We start from the raw sequence: 23,719 nt of genomic DNA, 5'->3' as shown, positions 1-23,719 counted from the left end.
GTTGAATTTCTCTTTCAAAACCAAAAATCACCTGTCATAAATACGTACACCCCCAGACTCCCTGCCATCATGGCAGTACAAGGAGGAGAAAAGGACTTGGCTCTGTGTAAGCATGGCTTAGCAATAACAAAAACATCTCTAAATTAACTCTATCCCAGCCAAAACCAGCACCACACCTCTACCTGAATACAGCAGGTCCGGTAAAGGAAGTCTCTGTGTGGCCAAGGAAATGCCCTTGTATTTCACTCCACTGAAATTTTATGATTCTTTGATTCACTTGGATGTGAAATTGGTAAACCTGCTGCCCTGTTCTCCACCAGCTTTGACATGATTGACTTTGACTTAATATTCCCAGATGAGGGTTGTTTTCTTCTCTTGATATAGTTCCCTTCCAAACCCTTGTCATTTTTCTTTTCCACTGTACCTTGATTTCTATATTATTGTCCTTATGTTAACCCTAGGACATGCAATGAACACTGAAAATGGATATGTTTGTGTTTGTAACTCCTTAAGATTTTCTAGCCTCTCCTAAAAATGAAAAGAACATGCTCTTGATCATAGAGGCTGATCTGTTGTGCAGGGAGCTGCCTCTCAGGGCTGTGCTGGTATTTTTGTGTAAAACTTCAAAGATTGAGACCCATCCTGTTGTTTAAAGGATATGGGGATCATATAACTTTTTTTTTAAGTAAACAAAATATTACTCTTAAAAGCCATTGATAGATCTCCAATGAAACTTCCTTAATGGTGAAATTTTTAAATACCACCTTTTATTAAATATTTCTTCTGCTGCTGTTTTATTTTTGATTTTGTAGTCCTGCATTCCTCTTGCCTTGCACACCTGGAGGAAGAGATGAGTAGACAGTCCTGAAATAGAAACTGAGCTGTTTCGCTGTTTTATTTCAGCTGTGTTCTTCCCCAGCCCTTATGTTCTGGTTTCAGTTGAGTTGGGTTTTTTTCATTTTACAAATGAATAATTATGGAAATCAAATTATATGTCCAAGATTTCCTGGGAACCCTGTGACAGCAATGAGTTGTATCAGGTCAGTTGGCTCCTGGCCTCATCTCGGACTAATCACAACCATTCCTTCTAGCCCATGTCACCACTGAGATTGTTATTTCTATACAAGTGTAATTGTTCTTCAGCAACCAACCAACAGACCAAACAAGTTGCAAAGAAATTGCATTTGACTTATATCAGTAGCCTTGCTATCATGTTAAAAATTGTTCTCATTATTCTTCTTTCAGGAAAAGTATTTGGAAAAATTTAGGATCGCTAAATAAGTTGGTCCACTCTATGTTTATTACTCTTATTCTTCTTTTATTCTGTATTTTTATGGTTGCATAACATTGCACTATTGGTTGGAGGGAAAAATCTGTTACTATATCTAAATCATCTTTGCCCATGATTCTAGCTTCCCTTCCAGAACTCTATTAATAATTTTTGTTTCCCATATGTACTTTTTGTTTCCCATATGCACATTTTTGCCTGAAGCAGACTATTCTCAGCATTTATTTTTGGTGTATGTCCAACATTACTGTAATCCAGTTACAGTTATTTACTGGTAGAATATCAGCTAAACCTATTTCCTCCATTTTGTTATGCCTACTTAATATTTGAAAAAGAAAATTAGTGAGATTTTTCCACAAAAGTACTGGGTCAAACACAGTTCACATCGTGTATTGTACAATATTCAGTTTTGCTTTGTGCACCAGTTACTATCAAATTAGGATGACAGTTGGGCATGTGGATTTGAGCCATGTGTTAATCCAAGTTCATCCAGAGGTGCGTGCCATCCTCTCTAATACAATGGCTCAGTTACAGTGGATGAAATTGCATTATCTTTTGAATCCATCTTACCATGTTGTCTGGCAATTAGTTGCACGTATATATCCCATATTCAAGTGTTTTTGTCGCACATAGGCAGTGACAACCTTTAAAAAAATTGCTGAGAGTAAAATCATTTATTTATAGGATTTTTTTCATTACAAATTTTATAGTGTGCAATAGCCTAGAAATGTTGGGTAGGTTAAGGGTAAGTTAAATGGTGTCAAATTCTTTTGAAAAAAAAAAAAACTTTTTCCACATTCTGATAAGAGGCTGTGTCAAATATACTGTTTTAACAGTGTACACATAACTGTTACAGTCAAGAGGATGCCTTTGCAGTTCTACATTGTTCTGGGTGGGATGCAGTAAGGTTGCTAAAAGGTCATCTACTGCTTTAAAATATAGGGTTGGGGGGGGTTGTGATAGGCATTTTAGTGCATTTTAGTGGTACAGATGACTTTAGCCAACATTTTGTGTATAGGTGGCCTGCAGACTGTGTCTGGTCACAGAATGTGTAGATTCTTTCCACTCCTCAGCCCTGTTGTAGGTGTTACTTGCCCTTATATATATATATATATTGTTTTGAGTGACCTTTTTGAAATTTATATGTGAGGGTTTTTTTTCTTTAATTCTGCAATTATCCAGATTTCTCCAAATAGCTGTATAGCTATAGTATATATAGTATAGCTGGGACAAGCGCCTTGAATGAAAATACAGTTAAAACAGATAGAAGTTTCACATGTGGCAATTTGAATTACAATGTTGTCAAAATATTTCCTCCATTGTTAGAGCATTGCCATAATTTTTTTTTAATCAAGAATCACTGACTGGTCTTATTGTTATGTATTTTAGCAATGTCTAAGCTTTGAGGAATTTTAAATTAGCAGTTTTGGAGGAATTAAATTACTGAATCAAGTTTTTTGCACCAAAGCATTTGTAAAAATTGATTTATCTCACGTGAAATTATATTTGCAGATTGTCATAGTTGTCTCTTTGAAATCTTTAAAAGTAGATTTGTTTTAGACTTTGGAATGGTAAAACTATGTATATCACAAATCTATTTTAATATTTTGTATACTTAAATCCTAGTTGTACACCACTAAAGTATTCTATCACACAGTATTGTGTTTGTTTTTAAAAATCAATTAATTATTTTCTGTGGTTAAATATACCTGAGATATGCTTAAGGTAAAAGAAAATCTAAAAAGCCCATACATATATATGGGTCCAAGATCCACTGAGTCTTAAGGGCCTAAGGACCTATATACCTGAGCCTAAAGAATACCTCTGAACCTCTCCAGATGCTTGGAACAACAAGCCCAAATTTATACACTTTACACCCCTGTCACTTCTATGAGCAAAAACTAAAAAGAAAATACTTACAAAAAAAAATTTCAGGAAGATTCAAGGAGAAGAGATTGTATTAGTAAGAAAAACCGTAGAGGGAACTTACAGAAAACTCTGTACAGAAAGTTGTTGGCAAGCAACAAAGAATTTGTAAGGGGTAAAATACAGAGGAAAAAAATGATACATCAATCAGAATCTTGAAGACCTTACACACAAATAAATATATTCGCATCTACATATATAAGATGCTGGAGATTTGTTAATTTGTGGCATAAATTCTTTCGAGGTGGCTTTATTTTTAAATTCAGCCTCTTGCTCTCTCTGTTATGTTTACGCACATTGGTTTATACACATTAGCACATACCGACGTTCATGCTGTGGTTTAGCATTTAGGGCAGATAACATTCCTCCCGAACTTGTCATTTGCATCTTCTGATGCAATTTTGTTGACAAGGTCTTTTCAGGCATGAAGGGAAAAAAAACACTCCAGCGTCTGTTTGGATCATTGGCAAAGGAGTATCTTTTTCAGCACTTTGTCTAGATGCTATTTTCACCAGAAAGCACTTTGCCTGTAAAGCTTATACATATAAATGTGCTTCAGCAGGGTGCCTGTGACTTGTGTCAGGGTCAGCTAGAAAAGAAACTAAATCTTCCTGAAAATTACAAGAGTGGTTTTGTCGGATTTTTTTTTTTTTTTTTCTTCCCGTGGTTTGTCATCCAGAAAGGGATGCAGGCGTGCGTCCCAGCCACGCAGAGCATTGATTGCTTCTGCCTGCAGCGGGGATGCTGTCAAGTCTCTGCGCGAGTGGAGTCCGGTATTGACACAGAGCTGCCCAGCGCTGCCCAGCAGCAGCTCCCGCTGCTCCCTGCTCCCGCCATGCCCTGCCGCTAGCTGCTGCCAAGGGGCTGGACAGGCCCCGCCACAGGACCTCACCTCTGCCAGGAGAAGCACTTCCATGCCAGGTGGCCAAAGGCAGCCCCGGGTGCGCCATGCACGCGCACCTTCCCAAGCAGCACAGCTGCGGCAGGGGGTCCGAGGGCTCGGACGGAGGCAGGAGTGTGCCTCCCGTCGCCAGGGATGCCCACTGCGCCTGCCGCTGGCACCAGCATCCTCCGGGCCTCCAGTGTAGCTCTCAAGCGCTTGCCTCCTGGGGACCTGGCAGTGCCAACCAGAGCAGGAGCAAGTTTGTCCCTTTGTGGAACACGGTGCGGAAGAGCCCCCCTAAATCCCCAGCCAAGCCCCAGGGCAGCCCTGGGCAGTGGTGGGCAGAGTGCGCCTGTGCCCACGGCTGGGCCCCCCCCGTGCAGGTGAGCTGATTCTTGACTCTCCAAGCGACTTAGAGGATGCTCCAGGGAAAGAAAGTGAGGTTTGGTAGTGTCGACAACTTTTTGTGATATGTTTTGATGTGTGTTTAGTGGTTTATTCTGGAAATTTTATATGCAAGTGTAAGCTGTTGGGTGGTGATCTCTGTGTTTAAGTATTACTTCTCTGTCACCTGTGAAAATTATGGGGTCCTCCTGGAAAGGTTTTCTTGTTAAAGTGTTTTGGTTTGTGCCTCAAGGTTCTACATACTTTGTATTCCATTATGCTGTATAGTAATGATGTGTGTATCTCCCCTGTGTAATGGATTTTGCCTGCTTCTGTAAACAGCTTGTTTTCAAATATTGCATGAAGTTAAAAAAATATTTTAAATAGATAACATGGGAGAGGGTTGTTAGATTTACTGATAAGAGAAAGTGTGACCTGTTTCTCCTCTTTGGAACTTCAAATGTAATTGAAATCTTTAATAAACATGAAATAGCTCTTTAGCTTTCTCAAATCTATAGATTTTTATTTAATGTCAAGGCAGTGTATTTTCAAATATAAACCATGCAGGGTCTATGATGTGTACAGATACCTTGTAAGCAATGAGACTGAAAATGATCACACACCAGGTAACCCAGCACTGTGAAATAGAAATCACAGTGACACTCGTATGATGGTTAATATTAAAAAGCATTAACGCTACCTGATGCATGTTTTGATTTCTCCCTTAGAAAACTTTAAGCTCATTCAAATGCTTTTGTTACAATTTCACACTAAAACCCAGAATTTATTGTTGAAATAAGTTTTTGAAATATATTTTTATGTAGTATACACTAGAGTTTAGCTAGCCTCAGCCCACACTGAACATGTGCACCCTCTCTGGAGATCAAATCAATTTTCATGGAAATGGTTTTAATATATTTTCACTGTACAGAAAAGCAATATGGCAAAGTATTATCAGATAATGTTGCTGTACTTTATCTTGTCTGATGGTCTAAAAACAGTGATCCATTAGTGACTGAAAATGATTGTTATATATAAAAAGCTTCATTTTTTTTTGCCTCAAATCTAGTATCAGGTGGAAAACCTAACCTTTCTGTTATATTTTTGAGTGACCAAAATGTTGCATGTGATTACAGTAGATTTTATACATTTTTTTCATATACAAAGCACATATAGCCATTTGTGTTGGCATAAAGCCAATGTTAAAATAATATATAAAACATAGAATTGGACTTCATTCCAATTTGAATTCTAAAAAGCTCTAAATATTTTCTTAGGCTCTGAAGATTTTTGATTTGGAAAAACCTTGAAGGAAAAAATACCTTCAAAGAAAGAGTTCTGTGGTTTTCAAAGGTATAGAATTTATAAAGAGAAAATAAAGGAACATTATTAAAAAAAATTAAAGACCACTTCTAAAACTACTTTGATGTCTATGTTATAGATGTATTGTAAAGTTATTTCAGTGCCTTTCTAATCACATCCATATGTGTTTTGATAATGTGAAATTGTTCAGGTTTATGTACTGTTTTATGTATAATTTAGAGCTCTGCTTTGTAAACTTTCTTTACAGTATGTTCAAAATGACAACTACCTTATTTTGTTTAGGAAAGTCCCTTTTTTGGATTTTGACTATAAGTAATCAATTTACCATCAATCAAACTGATATTTTCTGTCTAGGGATGGACTGATGTACTTTGGGATATACTTGGTAGTTTCAGTGTCATAGAGCTGAGAGATAGTTTGTTTCAAATAATCTATTTTTCTCTGTTCAAACTAAGCATTATACAAGCTATGGGAAGAAAGGGAAGAGTGTGTATGTGTGTATATACATTGTTGTATGTACATACACTTAGACAATCATTTTATCAATTATATTGCATAGAAGCAATAAGGGAAAACATTATAGAGCTGTTCTTACTAATTTCCCTTACTTCAGGGATACAATTTGATGTCAGTAATGTTTTTTGGGACATATGTTGACTGACATATGTTCCCTTTCTTACTAAATTAAGGAGAAATAGTGAAACAGTTATATTTGCTGTCCTAAAAAAAAAAAAAGGTGAATTTATTTTAAATGTCTGTCTGATGTGTAAATGTGATAACAAATAAGACACTGACAGTTTCAAAGGCAGAGGGTTTTTTCCCATAAACTTCTGTAAAGATTTTTCTTCTGATTTACTTTTTTGGGAGAGACTACTTCCTTCAAGCACAGGAAAGACATAACAGCTTGTAAAACTGCTTCTTGATCACTACCGTAGTACCAAATTTAATGCACAGGTCCTTCATTCCTAGAATCAGTGGATGTAGATCACAGCTCTCAGTTCAGCATCTTGCCTTGGATTGATCCTCACGCTGCATTCATAGAAGTGAGATCACTGAAACATTGTGAGCAATCTGTGCAGCTGCCATGTAATAGACATGCAGAAGCAGAAATACAAAAGCTATTAGCATGTTCCTTTGGAAGATCAGTGATATTGTTCTAATGATTCCTGTATCTGGTCCCACTGACTGACAGAGGACTCTGAAAAGTTTACAGCGTTCTGGGTAGCATTCAGATCTGATGCTCTCCCAGGACAGCTGCTTTAGAAAACTTTATGCTTGTGCATTCATGTTTAACCTATTTCTTCTACCAAAACCAGGAAAGCATTATTTTTACTGAATTCATAGCATTTAGGTTATGTTTGACCTAAAAAGGAGGTCAAAATTTAGCCTTTGAGTCCTCTGTGTTGAGTCCAGCAATTCTCTTAGTGATGTATGGAACACTCCTGGTAAGAAGTAACATGACATGTGGCATAACAGCCTTTCCAGGGAAGTGGTGGAATCACCATCACTGGAGGTATTTAAAAGACACAGAGATGTCGTGCTTAGGGACATAGTCTAGTGGTGGGTAGGGCAGTATTAGGTTAGTGGTTGGACTCAATAATCTTTGAGGTCTTTTCCAATCTCAGTGCTTCTGTGATTCTGTAATATTTGTTTGGAAATGCGTTTCCGTAGTGTAATGGCTGTTTATGTGACTGATGAATGGTATGCAATGAAAAGACCAGAAACTAAACATGCTGAGGCACATTAGGACTATCTCTGTAACATGAAAGGTCCTTTTTTTTTAAAAAAAAAAAAAAAAAAAACGAAAAAAAAAACCCCTCAGTGTCAGTCATGAGGCTTTGTACTCTACAGATTCAAGAATCAGTCATTCCAGAATTTCCAAAGTGTAAGAAGGGGTCATTTAGCCACCTCTGCCTTGATTGATACTGTGGCGTTGCTTTGTAAAGGCCACTGGGAGTAAAATAAAAGTGAATATTATTTTATTTTGTTTTAATATATAATATTCTTTCTCCTTCTATTAATGTATCAGGTCTTTCCACAGTGTTTTTGATAATACCTATTTTTTTGTTTAATGCATAAATAATATTTTTCATAATACATAATTTTAAGTGTCAGTGAAGACAGTTAAGAAATAGGCAGGATTACACAGATCATGACAGTATTTGTGTGCAAGATGTTCCATATATTTTCATTTAAATACTGAAATGGATATATTATGTACTGTACTTACCAATGATAGTAATGATTTATAGTTTAACTACACGTTATTTGGCTCCTGCTGATTGTTCAGTCATAAATATGTTAATGCATAATTTGCATTTGTGGCACCATATTTAGAATTGCATTTAATTAAACCCGTGTTTCAAAGTTTCTCCCCCTAGATGCCTCGAGAAGCCAAGAACATTTTCTCCCCTTGATATATAATTGGCTTCTGGGATTTTCAGGGTGGGATGAAAGGGGGCATAGAAAGGGAATTGTAGAATTTGGACAGGGATTGTTTGTAGCATTGGTAATTGGCCAAAACTGCACAAGTGGTCTGATAGTCCTCCTGCTATTCATAAATTTCTCTAATACTTGTTTATTCACTTGTTTATTCTCTAAGACATGTTTATTCACCCGTGGGTAAACTGTTCATCATATTTGAAAACAGAGGGGCATTTCTCTAGGACCAGAGTGGCAGAATCCAAAAGGATTCCAAACCTTTTTTTTTCCCATCACTTTTCCCATATTCTGCTGTGTAATCCACTGCTAGGAATTTCCAGGCATTTTCACCTAAGTATATCCTTACCATTACAGGAATTTACAACACAGGAAAGTCCTTGATCTTTCCTGTAGTATTCTGATGGCACAGGCCACACAATAGAATTTTAGTCTTCCTGTCTCTTAGACTGACTTGTAAGGTTATATATTGCTGGATCTCTTTTGTGGCATGTCAAAAGGATTGATAAACTGGATGCCCTCTGTACTAAAAGGAAAAAGGGAAAAAAAAAAAGGATTGCCTTATGGCTTGCTTAATGTGATAGGAATAAGCCTTGATAAACCTGGTTGTGTTTTGTATCTAATGCTCCACTGCATTTACATTAGGCATGAAAAGATGGGAAACCTTTATAGCAACTGAACAAGATGGCTTTGGTCTAATCCAAATAGAAGCAATGAAGGATGATGCCTGACAGTTTCTAGCTGGACACTGAGCAATGGCTCAGACTGAGAACGAATTGGTCTCAGCTGTTTTGGCATGACTTGAAGGTACAAGCTGAAAATTGATTTCTCTTTTGGAAATGACTATCCCTACTGTTCTGGGGTATGAAAACATCAGACTTCTCTCCAAAAAAACCAAAAAACAAAAAATGGGGGGTTTCTAGTTGTAGTAATGACCAGATTCACAGAGTTTGCCACTTTAGCTCTCTGTTTCCTCATGTCTACATGTGGCTTTTGGATGAAGGATAATAAAAATAAAGCCAAAAAAGTAAAAAAAATAATTACAGATTCAATTACTTTGCTTTTAAGAACCGTGTTTGTTTTGAAATAAGCCATAGGTTGTAACAATAGTGTTTATAAATTTAATAACATATATCCATTTACTTTTTTGTATATTTTATAAATTACTGCAGTTAATCAGATTAATTGTCTCAATAATGGCCTAATTTCAAAATCTCCCATCATTTTGGGAGTTAAAAGTAAAGGAATGAAACAGGAATTCTTTATGTATTCAAAATAGAGGTTCTGTAATATCTGAAATGAATATCAGAAAAACAAAAAAAATAATCCTTTTTGTAAATTCCAGTTCTTTCTTTTAAGTCACAGGAGCCAGCTATGTGACTTACTGTGTGACAGTATAAGATCCAGTTTAGCAAAGTAGGATCTGGTTTTGGTTTAGATATAGTGTACTTTTAATACAGGGTTTTACCTTTTTAAGTATTTGTACAAGGAGAAGCAGGTTACTTCAGCAGGTGAAATTGTTAATATTCACCTGGTCAAACAGAACATCAGACGAATTATTTTCATTATGCATTCCAAATGACAGCAGGATGGCGAAGTGTAATAGGATTCCTGTAACTGACACCCTAGAGAAAATATACTGCACCCAGATGTGAAATCAGTTCATACTGAACTGCTATTTGTTGCATTTATGGTCACAGAACATTTTTCTATTTATCCGTGTGCTGGTTTGTCCAAGTTTTTATGTTGCGACCATCACTCACCTGGGAGCTGAACCCATTAATATTAATTGAAAATGTGAGTAAGGTCTAAGCTCTTTTTTACTTTGCATCGTTCTGTAGGGTCTACTTTGTGCAGGGGGGGCAGGAGGGGGAAGGTGTTTGAGAGACAAAAAGGTGTTTGAGAGGCCTATTTCATGGCCCAGTTGATGTCCACTAGCACAGCTTCTAGTGCCAGCACAAGGCTGAGTGCAGAAGCATGTGACAAGGGACACGTCCCAGAAGATAGGGCACAGCTTCCTAGTCCAAAGGTAGTCACACTTAATGTGCAATCTGATGTGTGCAGTTTGGTTTTGACAGTACAACAGTGCTTGGGGACATACCTGTGCTAAGTGCAGAAACTTGTTATCAAGCTCTTTGCTACCTCCAAGAATTCCGAGATAATAAAGTTTCACTTAGGAAATGGAGAGTTCTGAGGACGCCTTGTTGCCTTTCTTCCTATTCTCACTTTCTGCTCAGCAGACATCTGGGTTCTATCAAAATCTGTCCATCTTGCAGTCATGAGCACATAAGTCACTTGTCATGGCTCTGTGAGTCTGCAGTTGGGCACACAGGATCGAACAGCCAGACGATACTTTGGAAGAAAAAAATCTCCAAATTCTTATCGAGATATTCAACAAGAAGGTAGTAAAAATATCAGATTCTAGTCTCATATTCAGTCTGGGGCCGATGCTACCACATTTGCTGTTGTGTTCTCAACGATCTCTTCACCACCAGCTTGCTCAGGCATAAATTTAGAGGTTGGCACCTTAGACATGCTTCTATTGTATTATTTTTCAACAGTTGACTTCTCAAACACAACTTTTTAATGCAATGTTAGTAAGACATAAGTTAGAAAGCAAAAAAAACACTAATCAACTTCAGCAATTAAAACTTACACTATATAGTACTAAAATATTCATCTTCAATGAGTATGACTCCAGTTCTGTGCAGCAGTTTTGTGGCTAGCTGGTATTTCTGCTCTATTCATAAAATGTCTCACTCCTATGATATGAATTCTTTTCAATTTTTTAATTTTATGTTTAAACATAGAAAAAGGGTAACATTGAATGTGCACATTTAGAATATACAAGACATTTATACATTCATGCTTAAATGCATGTAATGTTTTAATACATTTATAGGTAAATTATAGTCTTTTATGCAATTAAGCACAAACTAAAGCAGAACAGATATTCAGGTAACATTTTATAATAATGGGCAAAACAAGGATTTTGTTTTGTTTTGTTTTGTTTTTTATTCCTAGTGTATGGAGTTAAAAATAATGGAGTTTAAACATAAAAGACCTAAGCAGTTTGATCAGCATCATGTTTCCTCAATAGACATCTATCTCTTTATCTTATCGGAACTTAGTGCACAGCTCCTAGTTCCAGACTTGGAGTGATTATAGTACATTCCTCTGTACTTCTTTCTGATATACAGAAAAAACATTTATGGAAGTAAAGCCAAAAGGTTAAACATGAGTATCCATAAAATGTGAGTGAAATCCAGGTTCCACTGCAGCTTATTAATATATTTTTCTTTCTATTTATCCTGCTAATTTCTGTATTTGTATATTAAATATATGAAACATTTTGCAGTAATTAAATTCATTCAGTTATTGACAACTGTATATCCTCAGTGCTCAGTGTTTTAATTAATGCTTTTTAGCATTGCCAATTCAGAGCAGAACAACAGTAACAGGAAAGTGGTTATTGGTAGAAATTGTCTGCAGGTGAATAACTAGTGAAACCTGCCTAGAGATGTAGTCATGGTAAATCTGGGGAGGAGGTGAGAAAGTGATGGGAGAAGAGGATGCCAGATCTTTATAGTTTGAAGGAATCTAATTTTTGGAAACACTCATATACGCATCTACTGAAAATATTAATCATGGAATCATAGAATAGTTTAGGTTGGAAGAGACTTTCAAAGGTCATCTGGTCCAACCCTCTGCAGTGAGCAGGGACATCTTCAACTAGATGAGGTTGCTCAGAGCCCTGTCCAACATGACCTTGAATGTTTCCAGAGCATCCACCACATCTTTAGGTGACCTGTGCCAGTGTTTTACCACCCTCACTGTAAAAAGATTCATTATATCTAACCTAAATCTACCCTCTTTTAGTTTACAGAATCACAGAATATGCTGAGTTGGAAGAATTATTGAGTCCAACTCTTAGCACTGCACAGGATCAAGAGTCATTAAACCTATTACCCTTTGTCCTATTGCTACAGGCCCTGTTAAAAAGTTTGTCCCCATGTTTCTTATAAGCCCACATCAAAGGCCCCAATGAGTTTTCCTGGAGCCTTCTGTTGTCCAGGCTGGAAGAGCCCAACTCTCTCCAGCTGTCCTCACAGGAGGTGTTCCAGCCCTGTGATCACCTTTGTGATCCTCCTCTGGACTCACTTCATCAGGTCCATGTCTTTCCTGTGCTGAGGATGGTAGGCCTGGGTGTAATGCACCAGATGAGATCTCATGAGAGTGGAGTGGAGAGAGACAACCACTTCCCTCAACCTGCTGGTCATACCTAGAATCATAGAATTATAGAATATCCTGAGCTGGAAGGGACCTACAAGGGTCACTGAATCCAGCTCCTGGTCCTGCACAGAACCACCCCAAGAAACACACCATCTCCCTGAGAATGTTGTGCAAATAATTCTTGAATTCTGTCAGGCTTAGTGTCATGATGAATTCCCTGGGAACTCTGTTCCAGTGCCCAACCACTGGATGAAGTTCCCTTGTGTCCTGTCACTGGTCACTAGAGACAAGAGACCGGTGCCTGCCCCTCCACTCCCCTCAGGAGGAAGCTGTAGACCACTATGAGGTCTCCCCTCAGTCTCCTCCAGGCTGAACAAACCAGGTGACCTCAGACTCATATGTCTTCTCCTCTAGGCCCTTCACCATCTTTGTAGTCTTTTGATACTCCCTAATAGCTCCTTTTGATGCGGTTCAGGATACAATTTTCTTTCTGGGCTGCAAGCACGCATTGCCTTTCATCCACCAGTTCCTCCAGACCCTTGTTGGCAGGGCTGCTCTTAATCCATTTCATCCCCTAAACTGTATTGAAATCAGGTGTTGCCCTGATCCAGGTACAGGACATTGAACTTGGCTTTGTTGAACCTCATGACATTCCCATGGGCCCATAGGGCACTTCTGAAAAACCTGGCCCATAGGATTTACAGCAACTTAGAAAAAATTTATATATTTATATAAAATTTATAATTATTATTACAATTTTTAATAAATATTATTTAAAACTTTAATTTTTTAAAGACATGAAACCCTACAAATGCATGAGGAGGAGCAAGACCAGTTTGTTGCAGCCTGATTTGACTGTAACATACTTTTTCTCTATTGTGCCACATGTACATCTACTACACATAACAAGCAGAGTCATGATATACTGCACTTGCCTCTGGGGCAGTTATTAGCTTGCTCAGCCACCGCAAGCATAAAAGTAGAAGCAATCTGATCACTTCTGCAGGCATAAATCTGCAAAAATATTGTCTTTTGTAGTTCTTTTTTTTCTTTAAGTTGTCATGGCAGTATTCTCAGTGGATCTTCTCTTTTTACTAAGATGCATTTAAGTCTATGTAGTCAGCAAAAACCTGGAATTCACACGTTACTTTTCAAATAACTCGTGCTGAAAATTGAGGTGATTACTCCCTAGTTATTTTGGTTTTAAGCGCTGGTTGCTGTCTATCAGCTAAACTAATTCATATACCAAGAAATAAAACATCATGTTAATCATACAGAGTACAGAAAGGAATGAATCAGCTCTTTGTAGTGGATGAAAATGCAGAATTGCAGAAATGTTTTGCTGGATGCACAAAATCTAAAAAACTCTTCAGATTCATGAGTCTTGGGTCCTTGCATCTTCTGATCGTAGGCCTTGTCACATCTAACTGAAAGGTTGTCTTTTGCTCATTTTGTGTAATGCCCTTTCAAAACACATGTAGGTACTGGGGAAATTTAGTATCTGTTTTCCTTCTCACCTTTGCTCCTTTCTGTCCTCTTTTTTAAGAGTTCTATTACTTCTACATTATTTTTCAAAACAACTCATCTGTATTTTCACATTTTTGAATGGTTGCCAAAACAGCAGTGGAATTACTGGGTTTACCTGTATGCTCTTTGTCTTGTTTCCAGATGGAAGTCTTTTTTCTTGTGGTTCACTTGCCAGCATTTGTCCTCAGGTGATAATAACCTTAATGTACTTTCTGCCAGTTTCTATTTCATCATGTTACCTCTTGTACTTGAAGGTTCAGCAAATCTGACAAACCAGCAAAATGCAAAAGACAACAGAATTGCCACAGCAGAAACATTTCATGGCAAGAGGATAAGGGATAGAGGAGCTAGGTTTTGGTGTTATTAATAGTAAAAGCAATAATAAAACTACAAAGATGCAGGAAATTCTTTTTGCAGTCTGAAGTATTAGTTGGTGTTCAATAAACAACCAGGGGCAGAAGAGGTGATGAAAGCAAAATTGATCCTGTTTGTTTTCACCAGATGTCACTTACTGCCTGATGTCTTGACATTTCTTAAAGCACCTCAGAAGGAACAGCTATATGATTCTTTTGTTCTCTGATACATTTGTGAGTTAGGTCAATGTTCATTTCATTTCAGACTGGGAAGGCTGAGGCCTGGAGGTTGACAAACATTTGTTGTGGATTGTACATAGAACAGAGGGGGCCCTTAATTTTCAACCCCTTTGTCTGAGCTTAGTCCTACAGGCAACAGCTGGACTGAACCTATCTGCACCATTTGTTGACGGAGTGTAAGTTTTAACTGGTTTATGTTGGTTTTGATTAACCCATATATGTGGAAGGGTATATGGAATCTTTTCTCATTGGACATTTATGGGTCCTTGCTGCTTGTGGCCACCACTGAGGGGTAGCATTTTCAAAGTTGAATATATCAAATGCCTAGGAAATGCTATTCTTGTATTTGTTTATAATTTTAAATTTGTCTTGTAACCACAGTAAAAAAAAATGGCAGACAAGACGAGGAAAGAAAATTACATTTTTGTAGATATCTTGCAGTCAAATTCAATCCAACAAAGGAGTTTAGAGGCCACAAAAGTAAAAGTTAATTGCTGAAATGACTGATCTTTACTACAGTACTAATGAGAAAAGTAGGGTTTCAGTTGATCTCAAAGTATTATAAAGCAGTATTACTGCCTCTGATTATTAGATGCAAATATTCAGACATTGCGATGCAGGAGTTTTGGGCTGGGACTTAGCCATCACTGTTCTATCCTTACTTTCCTTTGATTGAAAATTCAGTAAGAGTAACTAGCAAAGTCTTTCAGACTTAAACAGCCCACATATTTCTACAACCATAAATAAATAAACCTGTACGTAGAATTGCATGGCTATGTTGTACTTATTCTTCTAATGTAAAATATTTCCCAAATCAACTTCTCAGATATCTCTGTGCTTTGTTCCTAATGTGTTAGAGGCTTGTAAACAACTCATTGACAAAACTCCAATGAAGCTTTATAGAAGCTATTTGCTACTTAAATGTATTTTAAAAATTAAACATCTTAGTGTTTCATAGGAAGGCAGTAATCCAGTTGGAAAGGTTTAAAAAGGTGAGGTACAGTTAAGCAATTTCTAAAATTCTCTGCTGGTTACATAGTGGGCTATTCCCAGCTGATCTGTTATATCACCTTATAAAATGTAATCTTACTGGTTGAATTATTTAACATTTACTTGATTGACAGCAGTGCCTGTTTTCATAGAAATAAATATGTGTTATAAATGGCATTACACATATAAGTGATAAAGGAACATGGAATGCTATTCTTCCTATAAAACATAAAGCCAAAACTGGGAGAGTTCTGTCTTTAATGTATAAACTGTATGAGCTTTTATATGATGTAATTACATCACCTTTTGTGATATTTGATCTTTGTACCATATGAGTTCTTTATTAATGTTTTATCATCGCTGTCTTAATCTGAGTTATTACATGTCTGTAGTGGTTTTTCAGAGATACTGGAAAATCTTTAGGTATTCCATAAGATCATTTTTTTAAATATGATTGAAAGTCTCTTGAAAGGTGCTTTACTTGGAGGACTGGTAGAATAAGTTGTGGTAAGTTGGCCCCAGCTGGCAGCACCCACACAACCACTCACTCACTGCCCCTGCAGCAGTGAGAAAATTGGAAGAACGAGAGTGAGAAAGTGCATGTACTGAAATCTACAGCTCTGGTCCTGTTATTCCCTCATTCTCTCCTCCTTGGCATTTTCTGTCCTTTATTAAATATGTTTTCACAGAGGTGCCATCAGCTTGGCTGGAGGGCTCAGCTAGGTCTGTCACAGTCCATTTGGATCTCTCAAATTTACAGAATAAGGTACTTTGAAAATTAAACGTTATTTTATGAGCTCATTAAGAAATACAACAAAAAACCTAGTTGCAACCATTTTCACAACAAGCGATCCCTTTTATGTCCTAAAAGATAATGGTTTAAACATTAGTTACTCAAATCAATTGGCTAATTATTTATACTCTCACTTTTCAAGTCTTCTACTTTTCTTAGAAACCAATGATACTGATCATGTTGATCCAGGGAAACCTTATAGCACCTTTAAGCATCTAAAGGGGCTACAAAAGAGCTGGATAGGGACTTTTTACGAGGGCATGTAGTGACAGGACGTGGGGTAATTGCTTTAAACTTGCTTTAAACTGAGAGTAGGTTTAAATAGATATGAGGAAGAAATCCTTCACTGTGAGGGTGGTTAGACACTGAAACAGGTTGCCCAGAGAAGCTGTGGGTACCCCATCCCTGGAGGTGTTCAAGGTCAACTTGGATCAGGCTCTGAGCAATCTGGTCTAAAGGAAGGTGTCTAGTGGAAAGGGGTCAGAATTAGATGATCTTTAAGCTCTCTTCCAACCCAAACCATTCTAGGATTCAATGAGTTGATACAAACAACTGTACTGTGTGAAACTAAAGGTTTATTCAAGCTGTTATACCAAATAATGTACTAAGTGTGATGGAAGGAGTTTTAAGGGAAAGGAAAAGCAGCCTGCTCCTGGGTGTATATAGTTTATGTATTTCAGAATTGCCACTAAATGAACATGTTCATTTGGTCAAATAAGATATTTTCTGAAATATGCTTTACAGGGATACTGCATTTTAGTTAATGCTGAAGTGTTTATATAACATTTAAATTAATGTAGGATTTTCTTATTAGCCAGCACAATAGTAGGTGCAGGGGAGAAGTAGCATTTGATCTTCCTTTCCTCATCTCCACTCTGTAAAACTGCATGGGTTTTGTTGCAAAGTCTTCTTTGGGTCTTTTCATTAATTGGTTTTCTTAAAAAAAAAATGCAGTTTTTACCTTAGGGTGAATTCTTTTTCTTTCTTTCTTTTTTTAAAGAATCTGTTCATCCAAAAGGTATTTATGTTGCCTTGTGTTTTATGGCTTTCATGTTTTTTGAAATACTTTCTTCTAAACTAGGCAAACCTGTAGGATTTTTTAATGCTGTCTTTATTTTCTTTTTTTAAATCAGTGTTATTTTCTAAACTTTGCTCAATATGACAATTATTTTGGTCCTTCTGACATTGTTTTTCAATTAAATTTGGTCATGAATGTTTGGAGCCCTAAAATGGACTGTTAGTAGGAGACAAAACAAAAAAGTTTAATACACAGGAAATGACATACTGTTTAAGCCCACTTATTTCCTTGTCCCTTATACTAGGAGTTTTCAATCTCTCTCTTCTCACCTCTTCTTCACAAATAATTACTTCCTACTTCCTTTTGGACATCCATTTTCATGAGAAGGTGATGAATTGGGGAATATAAAAGTTGTTATTTCCTGTATTTCATCCTTCATACCTGATATTTCCATTTCATTGTGACTATGTAGCAACTCTGACATTCGGATTTGCTTTGGAGCTTCTTCAGCAAAAGATGACATCTAGTTCCAGAAAATTTGTGTCATGTCAGTCTTTGTGTGACTTTTCTGAGCAGACAGCCTACATATATGCTATATCCTCCTCCCAAAAAGACATTGTCGCTCAAATCCTGACCTTATTGAAACCTTCAAGATTTCTGTGGGCTCTGGATTTTACCACTGGGTAAAACAGACGTGTCTTTCCTCTGAAGGATGGAAGCCCTTTGATTTCTACAGTACCACCCATAAGTGGAGGGAATATAAACCTGAACAGGTAAAGGGAGCTCTCAGCTGTACTTTAGAAATGGAGGCTGGAATTGCATCTTTTGGGAGAGATAAGAAATCATCTATCAGCTATTCTGTGGTTATTAGGGTAGTTTTCTAGGATGTAGTCACATTAAATGAATCCTTGTAGGTTGATTCTTATGGTTTGTCACCTAAAGTCCTTGTAATACTTTTTTTCACCAATTCTGTATTCAGTTCCTTTCAAAATTTCTCCCTTTCCATGAAAATATTTTGGCTGTGACTTTAAGGAGGTCTGAGATTTGGGTGCTCACTGCACCAGAATAGAAATATAGAAAGGTCTCCTGAGTTCAACTGAGGAAAACAAGCTGTAAACAGTTTAGTCCAAAGTAACACAAAGGGAACACTTTAATTTTCACACATATATTTTCACTTCTGAGTAGTGGAACAAAATCTAGTTAGGCAGTTGCACGATTGTCCCAAAGTGAAACAGCTGTCTCGGCTCTAATCTTGCCCTCTTATTCTTCCAATGAGGCTTTTTGATTAACTTTTTATTCTTAGGATAGCAATTTGTACCAAGGATCTAATTAGAACTTTATGTAACACAGCCAAAGTCCTCCTTTTGCAAGTCTGTCTCACCTCAGTCCTGCTAATCTTGCAGCTTTCAGTATGGAGCATTCTGAAATATCTGATATTTCAAGCTATCTCCTCTGGTTGAAAACAATTTCATCTATTGAGAATCGGGAGCAGGGTTCATTTGATTCTTTTGTCTCGGTAAGGAAAACTGTAACATATCTTTAAAATAAGGCATGTTTTCAAAATTTAAGTTCTGAGGGTTAGGCTTCTTTTGGGGGGAAAATGGCTTAAATTGAATTCTGTTGAGCTGAATGAACTCAGATCTCCGACCATAGGTCTCCTGTGTTTCTTTCTGATAAAAGGATGATGGATAAAGAACTGTCTTTTCTAAAAGCTGGTGATTCTGGGGAGGGAATGTATAGTTCTATATAACTGGAGTTAAGAGATAGTGACAATATTTCAATTTTATCATTACTTTAATGATAAAGAAAAGAGAGAGCTACAACTTGAAATTGAGACATAGCTTTTAAATGAAGCAGTATTTATCAATTGTATATAGTGATATAAATTGAACATACGGGTATTACTGCTTATCACCAAGTGACATACAGTAATATGATACTGTGTATCATGTATAAAATAAAACAATTAAATAAATGATCTCTTCTGTGTTTACATCAATATGTGTTACTAATTTTCATTCAAAATATTTTGAGAAAACAATTTATCTATGTTAGTGTCATGTGCACTGGAAATATTTTAATAGCAGATGCAGGATGATACTTCTGGTGACTGGGTTAGGTAAGCTAGGTGGAATGTGCTAGAAAGAAAAGAAGAGGGTATCTTTCTTCCATGAATCTTCATTTCATGTGAAATATAAATTTAATGGGATTATTTTAAAATGAAAATATGCTAATATTTTGTAAAATATACATATATCTAAACTGTCAAGTATGTTATCAACAATCTGAAGAATTATTCAGTTCTAACTGTATCAGATTAGTATTGAGCTAATAAGTGAGCAAAAGTGTCTTCAATACCAGATGGGCTGATAACAAAAGATGCTTGGCCCCCTGCTTGTGTATGAGTAGAGAGCTTATACTGTAATCAAATAAGACATTTCAAAATGTCTCACAAAGCTTATAGTAGCATGTGAAGGATGGGCTGACTTTAACTTTGGAGTCTCTTGATTTCTCCTTGTTACGGCTGCCCTAAAAAACTTTGTGCTTCCCACAGATTCTGTTCTTCTTGCTGTAATATTTTCTATGTCATTTTTCTCCCATTCCTCTGAAGCACACGATGTTCCCATTTCTTGTCCTCCCAGCCAAACATTTATTTAGTATCAGGGTCAGGTCTGCAGTGGGGTTTTATATGTTAGTACTCAGAAGTGGTGCACCCGCCTGTGAAGTTGGTTAGCTTTTGGAAAGGACCATCACATTAGGTGTTAATTTTTCCCAGACGTCCTATGGCGAAAGTCAGGATTTACAACAGGCTGAGAATGGTAAATGTGATATTTCTGGCAGGCATCATGATTTACTGGATGAGGGGGATATTTTCTTTTGGAGGGTGGGATTGGTGCCTAAAAGATAGGGTAGGAGGAGACTGGATCTGTCCAAAGGGTTCTGGGGAAAGGCTGCCTCATGTCTGAATGTCAGTTTCTTGTAATGGATGTTGAACTGGTTTTGAGGTTGAAACACTGCTGTACAATCGCAAGAGAAATCTGAGTTCCTGAAGTTGAATATTTTTAAAACTGCGCTCTTTGATTCCTGTATTCTACTTACCTCCTGCCGTAAGCAGACAGCTCTGTTTATGTTACTAAATGCTATGCTTAGTCCTTTTACAGGTGTTGTCTCCTAGCACCTGGTGTATAGTGCATAACTTCCACTGCTTTTTTTGTCAGGAAATCTTTTCTTTTTTCCTAACAGTAATCAGAGCTTATTTCTGAAAGTCCTTTCCTGGAACTTTTCCATTAAAAAAAGAGAAACAAACCACCATCATATCAGAGACAGAGGACATAACCAGGAGCTGCTTATTATTGTTATTATTGCTGTTATTACTATAGGAAGAGGCTACCTTGATGTTATGAACCATTTAATGTTCCAGTGTTTTCGGGGATCATGTTAAATTCATGAAGGGTTGCTGTGACATTTGAAGTTCCCCTAATTGATCTTGGTAGATCAGTTCTGACAACTTTTAGGTTTTGTTTCTCTGTGATTGTTGCATCTATTGTTCGATACAGTGACAGTGAAAGGTCAAATGTTGTCTTGTGTACAAGGAAGGTTGTTTGTGGGATAAGTGGCTTTTAATTATACACATTCACACAGCAAATCCAGAGAGCACAGAGCTTTCCTAGTCTTGTCTGGATCACCGCTAATAATGTGCACAAATAGCAGCATCCTAAATGTTTGTGTTTTACAAAGCAGAAAATATGTCTTTATATCAGTAACTAAAAGGCATCTTATCATCTAAGAACATTCATATTTCAAAGTGGTGACCTGTGTTACTTTTTTGCCTGCCTCATAGAAAAAGGGCCATGTTACTTGCTGCTAGATAAGTCCCCGTTAAAATTGCGACCGTCTATTTTAATTCAGTTTAAGATAATTTTTTACTCAGTGTTCCTTTATCCAATTCTAGCCACAATAACACTGTTCAGAAATGACAGAATGCTAAAATGTAATGATGGGGAAAGACCTCATAGGTCACATCACCCATCCGTCAGAATGTGAATACTACCTATGGAACATATTTCAGTGCTTAGTATAAGTTTATACAAGGGCAACAAGGCTTTGATGTCTCCTATAGAGAGACTATACTATAGTTTGTTGAACTTGCCGCACAGTTATATCTGTGTATAAAATCTGCTTGGGTACCCTTCACAAGAAACTGAAAAATATTCCCATGTTAAAATTAGCAAAATATTTGTTGAAAAGCATGCAAGTATAATTTTCCATATATGGATTGTTTTTCAGCATCATTCATAACAGCAAAGATTTGTTGGGGGTTTTTTTACATTTCTTCCTTTTGCTTTTAGTTCAGCTTCTGAAGTCTGTGTTTTTAGTATTGATTCACCTATTTGCACCTATAATCTAATTCTTTTAAGTCCACAAGGCTGCTCTTCCCTTGATTATTTCTTGACAGGAATTACCTTCTTTTTTTTCCAGGCCTATAATTTTGATTTAAGTAAGGTGTATTTTTAAGGTCCGGTACAACTTCTTTGAAAGACTGTTGGTCCTGCTGTACTCTCCAGTCATGTTGATTGTGTTTCTCAGACTTGCAATAACCCCTGGCACTTTCTTTACTTAAGCCATGACTCTATCTAGAGCTCCTTTTGTGGTGCTGTTACTTCTCATCTCAAGTTCAGTCCCTTTACATGGTTTCATTATTCTTCAAACTTATCGTGCCATGTTGTGTTGATTTTGTGTTTTGAAATTTTTTGCTTAATGCTATTTCTAGAGGTCAACAGCAACACATAGTAGACTATATGTTAGGAGAAGAAGGTGTAGCTTTCCTTCTCCATGGAAAGCTCTCAATAGAGGATATGTAAGGATATATATAAAAGAATATGCTACTTTATGTGTTTCTGTTTTTCCACAATAACTTTCCTTGTGGCTGTAGCACTGCTTCCACTTCTTTTTTTATTGAGAGACTTTATTGTGGCCTTGCAGTACTTGAAAGGGTCCTATAAGAAGGATGGGAACAGACTTTTTAACAGGGCCTTTTGTGATAGGGCAAGGGCTAGTGGGTTTAAATTAAAAGTTGATTGATTTAGATTAGATATAAAAAAGAAGTTTTTCACAATCATGGTGGTAAAATACTGGCACAGGTTCCTGGAGAGGTGGTGGATGCCCCATCTCTGGAAATGTTCAAAGTCAGGTTGGATGGGGCTCTGAGTAACGTGATCGAGTTGAAGATGTCCCTGCTCATTGCAGGGGGGCCTAGATGGAGATTAAACATTGGTTGGCAAGCCCCATAGTAAAGTACCAAATAGGTGTAATTCATGTAACAGAGCATCTCCATTGAGAAATGCATTTTATGCCACACAAGGTTAAACCATGTAAAATGGCTGATTCCCCCTCAGCCCTGGGTAGCTGCACTTCACATATGAATGTTTCTTATATTTTGAACCGATGTACTGTGGGTGCAGGGGTCCTGCAGTGATTTAGAACCCCTAAATGATTGCTGAAACAGGTTGTCAGCAAGCGATATATTTGGAATTATTTTGTTAATTTTATTCATCATGTAATGATTCTGGGACATAAAGGGACACTTTGGGACATCAATTAAAACTTCTCCAGAGGACGTTAGTTTAGAAACTTACTTTCTCTGACATAAAAATCAAAACATTCTTTGCTCCAGCACAGATGAACTTAATTTTGAGTTTATTGCAGATATTCAAAATTGAGTTTATTTCTTCAAGATCTTCCTATATAGTTAAATATGTATTAGTTCAGTGAAAGCATTTGGCAAAATAGCTTTACCTCTATATATACTTAGCCAAAATCCATGAGTTACTTTGTTGGATTTTATGAACCACAGTAATCCCCTGCTCTTCTTGTGGCCAATTCAGTACTGAAACAAGTTCAGTGGTGATTTTGTTATTTGTAGTATTAGAACTTTTCCAAAACTCTCTCTTTCTTTTGTATTTCTTATTCTTTTCTCTCTATGGAGAGTTTTAGCTGTGGTACCAGTAAGTCTTCTTGTCTTCTGCTATTGGCAAGCAGAGTTGATCAGTCTTTGGCACTGATTCCATTCTTTCTGGGCTGCTGTTTACAGTGCTCAATGTAATGGATTAGTTCCTAACAGCATGTGTTTCATTCTTTGAAATTTATGTTCTGATAAACCTCTTGAACAGCTACTGAATTCTGTTAAAGTAATTCCCCTATTTCACATTTAGTTTTGCATTCTCTTTTTTTCTTCTCTTCATCTGCATTGTAATTTTTAGTCTATTTGTTTCTGTGTTTTTGAGGCTGGTTATAAAACCTCCACGCAGAAATAAATGTTACA

The 23,719-nt window shown here is 37.0% G+C and overlaps 1 protein-coding gene across 23 annotated transcripts in view; it reads left to right on the top strand.

Annotated features, from left to right (window-relative positions):
* DLG2 (discs large MAGUK scaffold protein 2) overlaps window positions 1-23,719 on the top strand; it is an 847,901-nt gene that overhangs the window by 414,701 nt on the left and 409,481 nt on the right. For 5 of the 23 annotated variants that reach the window (XM_032678113.1, XM_032678107.1, XM_032678103.1 and 2 more), the window contains exon 1: window positions 4,139-4,480. The exons of the other annotated variants lie outside the window; for them this stretch is intronic. In XM_032678113.1, coding sequence (XP_032534004.1) covers window positions 4,163-4,480 — 318 coding nt within the window. In that variant the 5' untranslated portion in view covers window positions 4,139-4,162. Of the gene's footprint in view, window positions 1-4,138; window positions 4,481-23,719 lie in introns of those variants that run through there. 23 annotated transcript variants of the gene reach the window in all.

The sequence above is a fragment of the Chiroxiphia lanceolata genome, chromosome 2, assembly GCF_009829145.1.
Source record: "Chiroxiphia lanceolata isolate bChiLan1 chromosome 2, bChiLan1.pri, whole genome shotgun sequence".
In the NCBI taxonomy this organism is placed as follows: domain Eukaryota; kingdom Metazoa; phylum Chordata; class Aves; order Passeriformes; family Pipridae; genus Chiroxiphia; species Chiroxiphia lanceolata.
The sequence above is the reverse complement of the archived record's forward strand: the minus strand, read 5'-3'. Positions and strand labels throughout refer to the sequence as shown.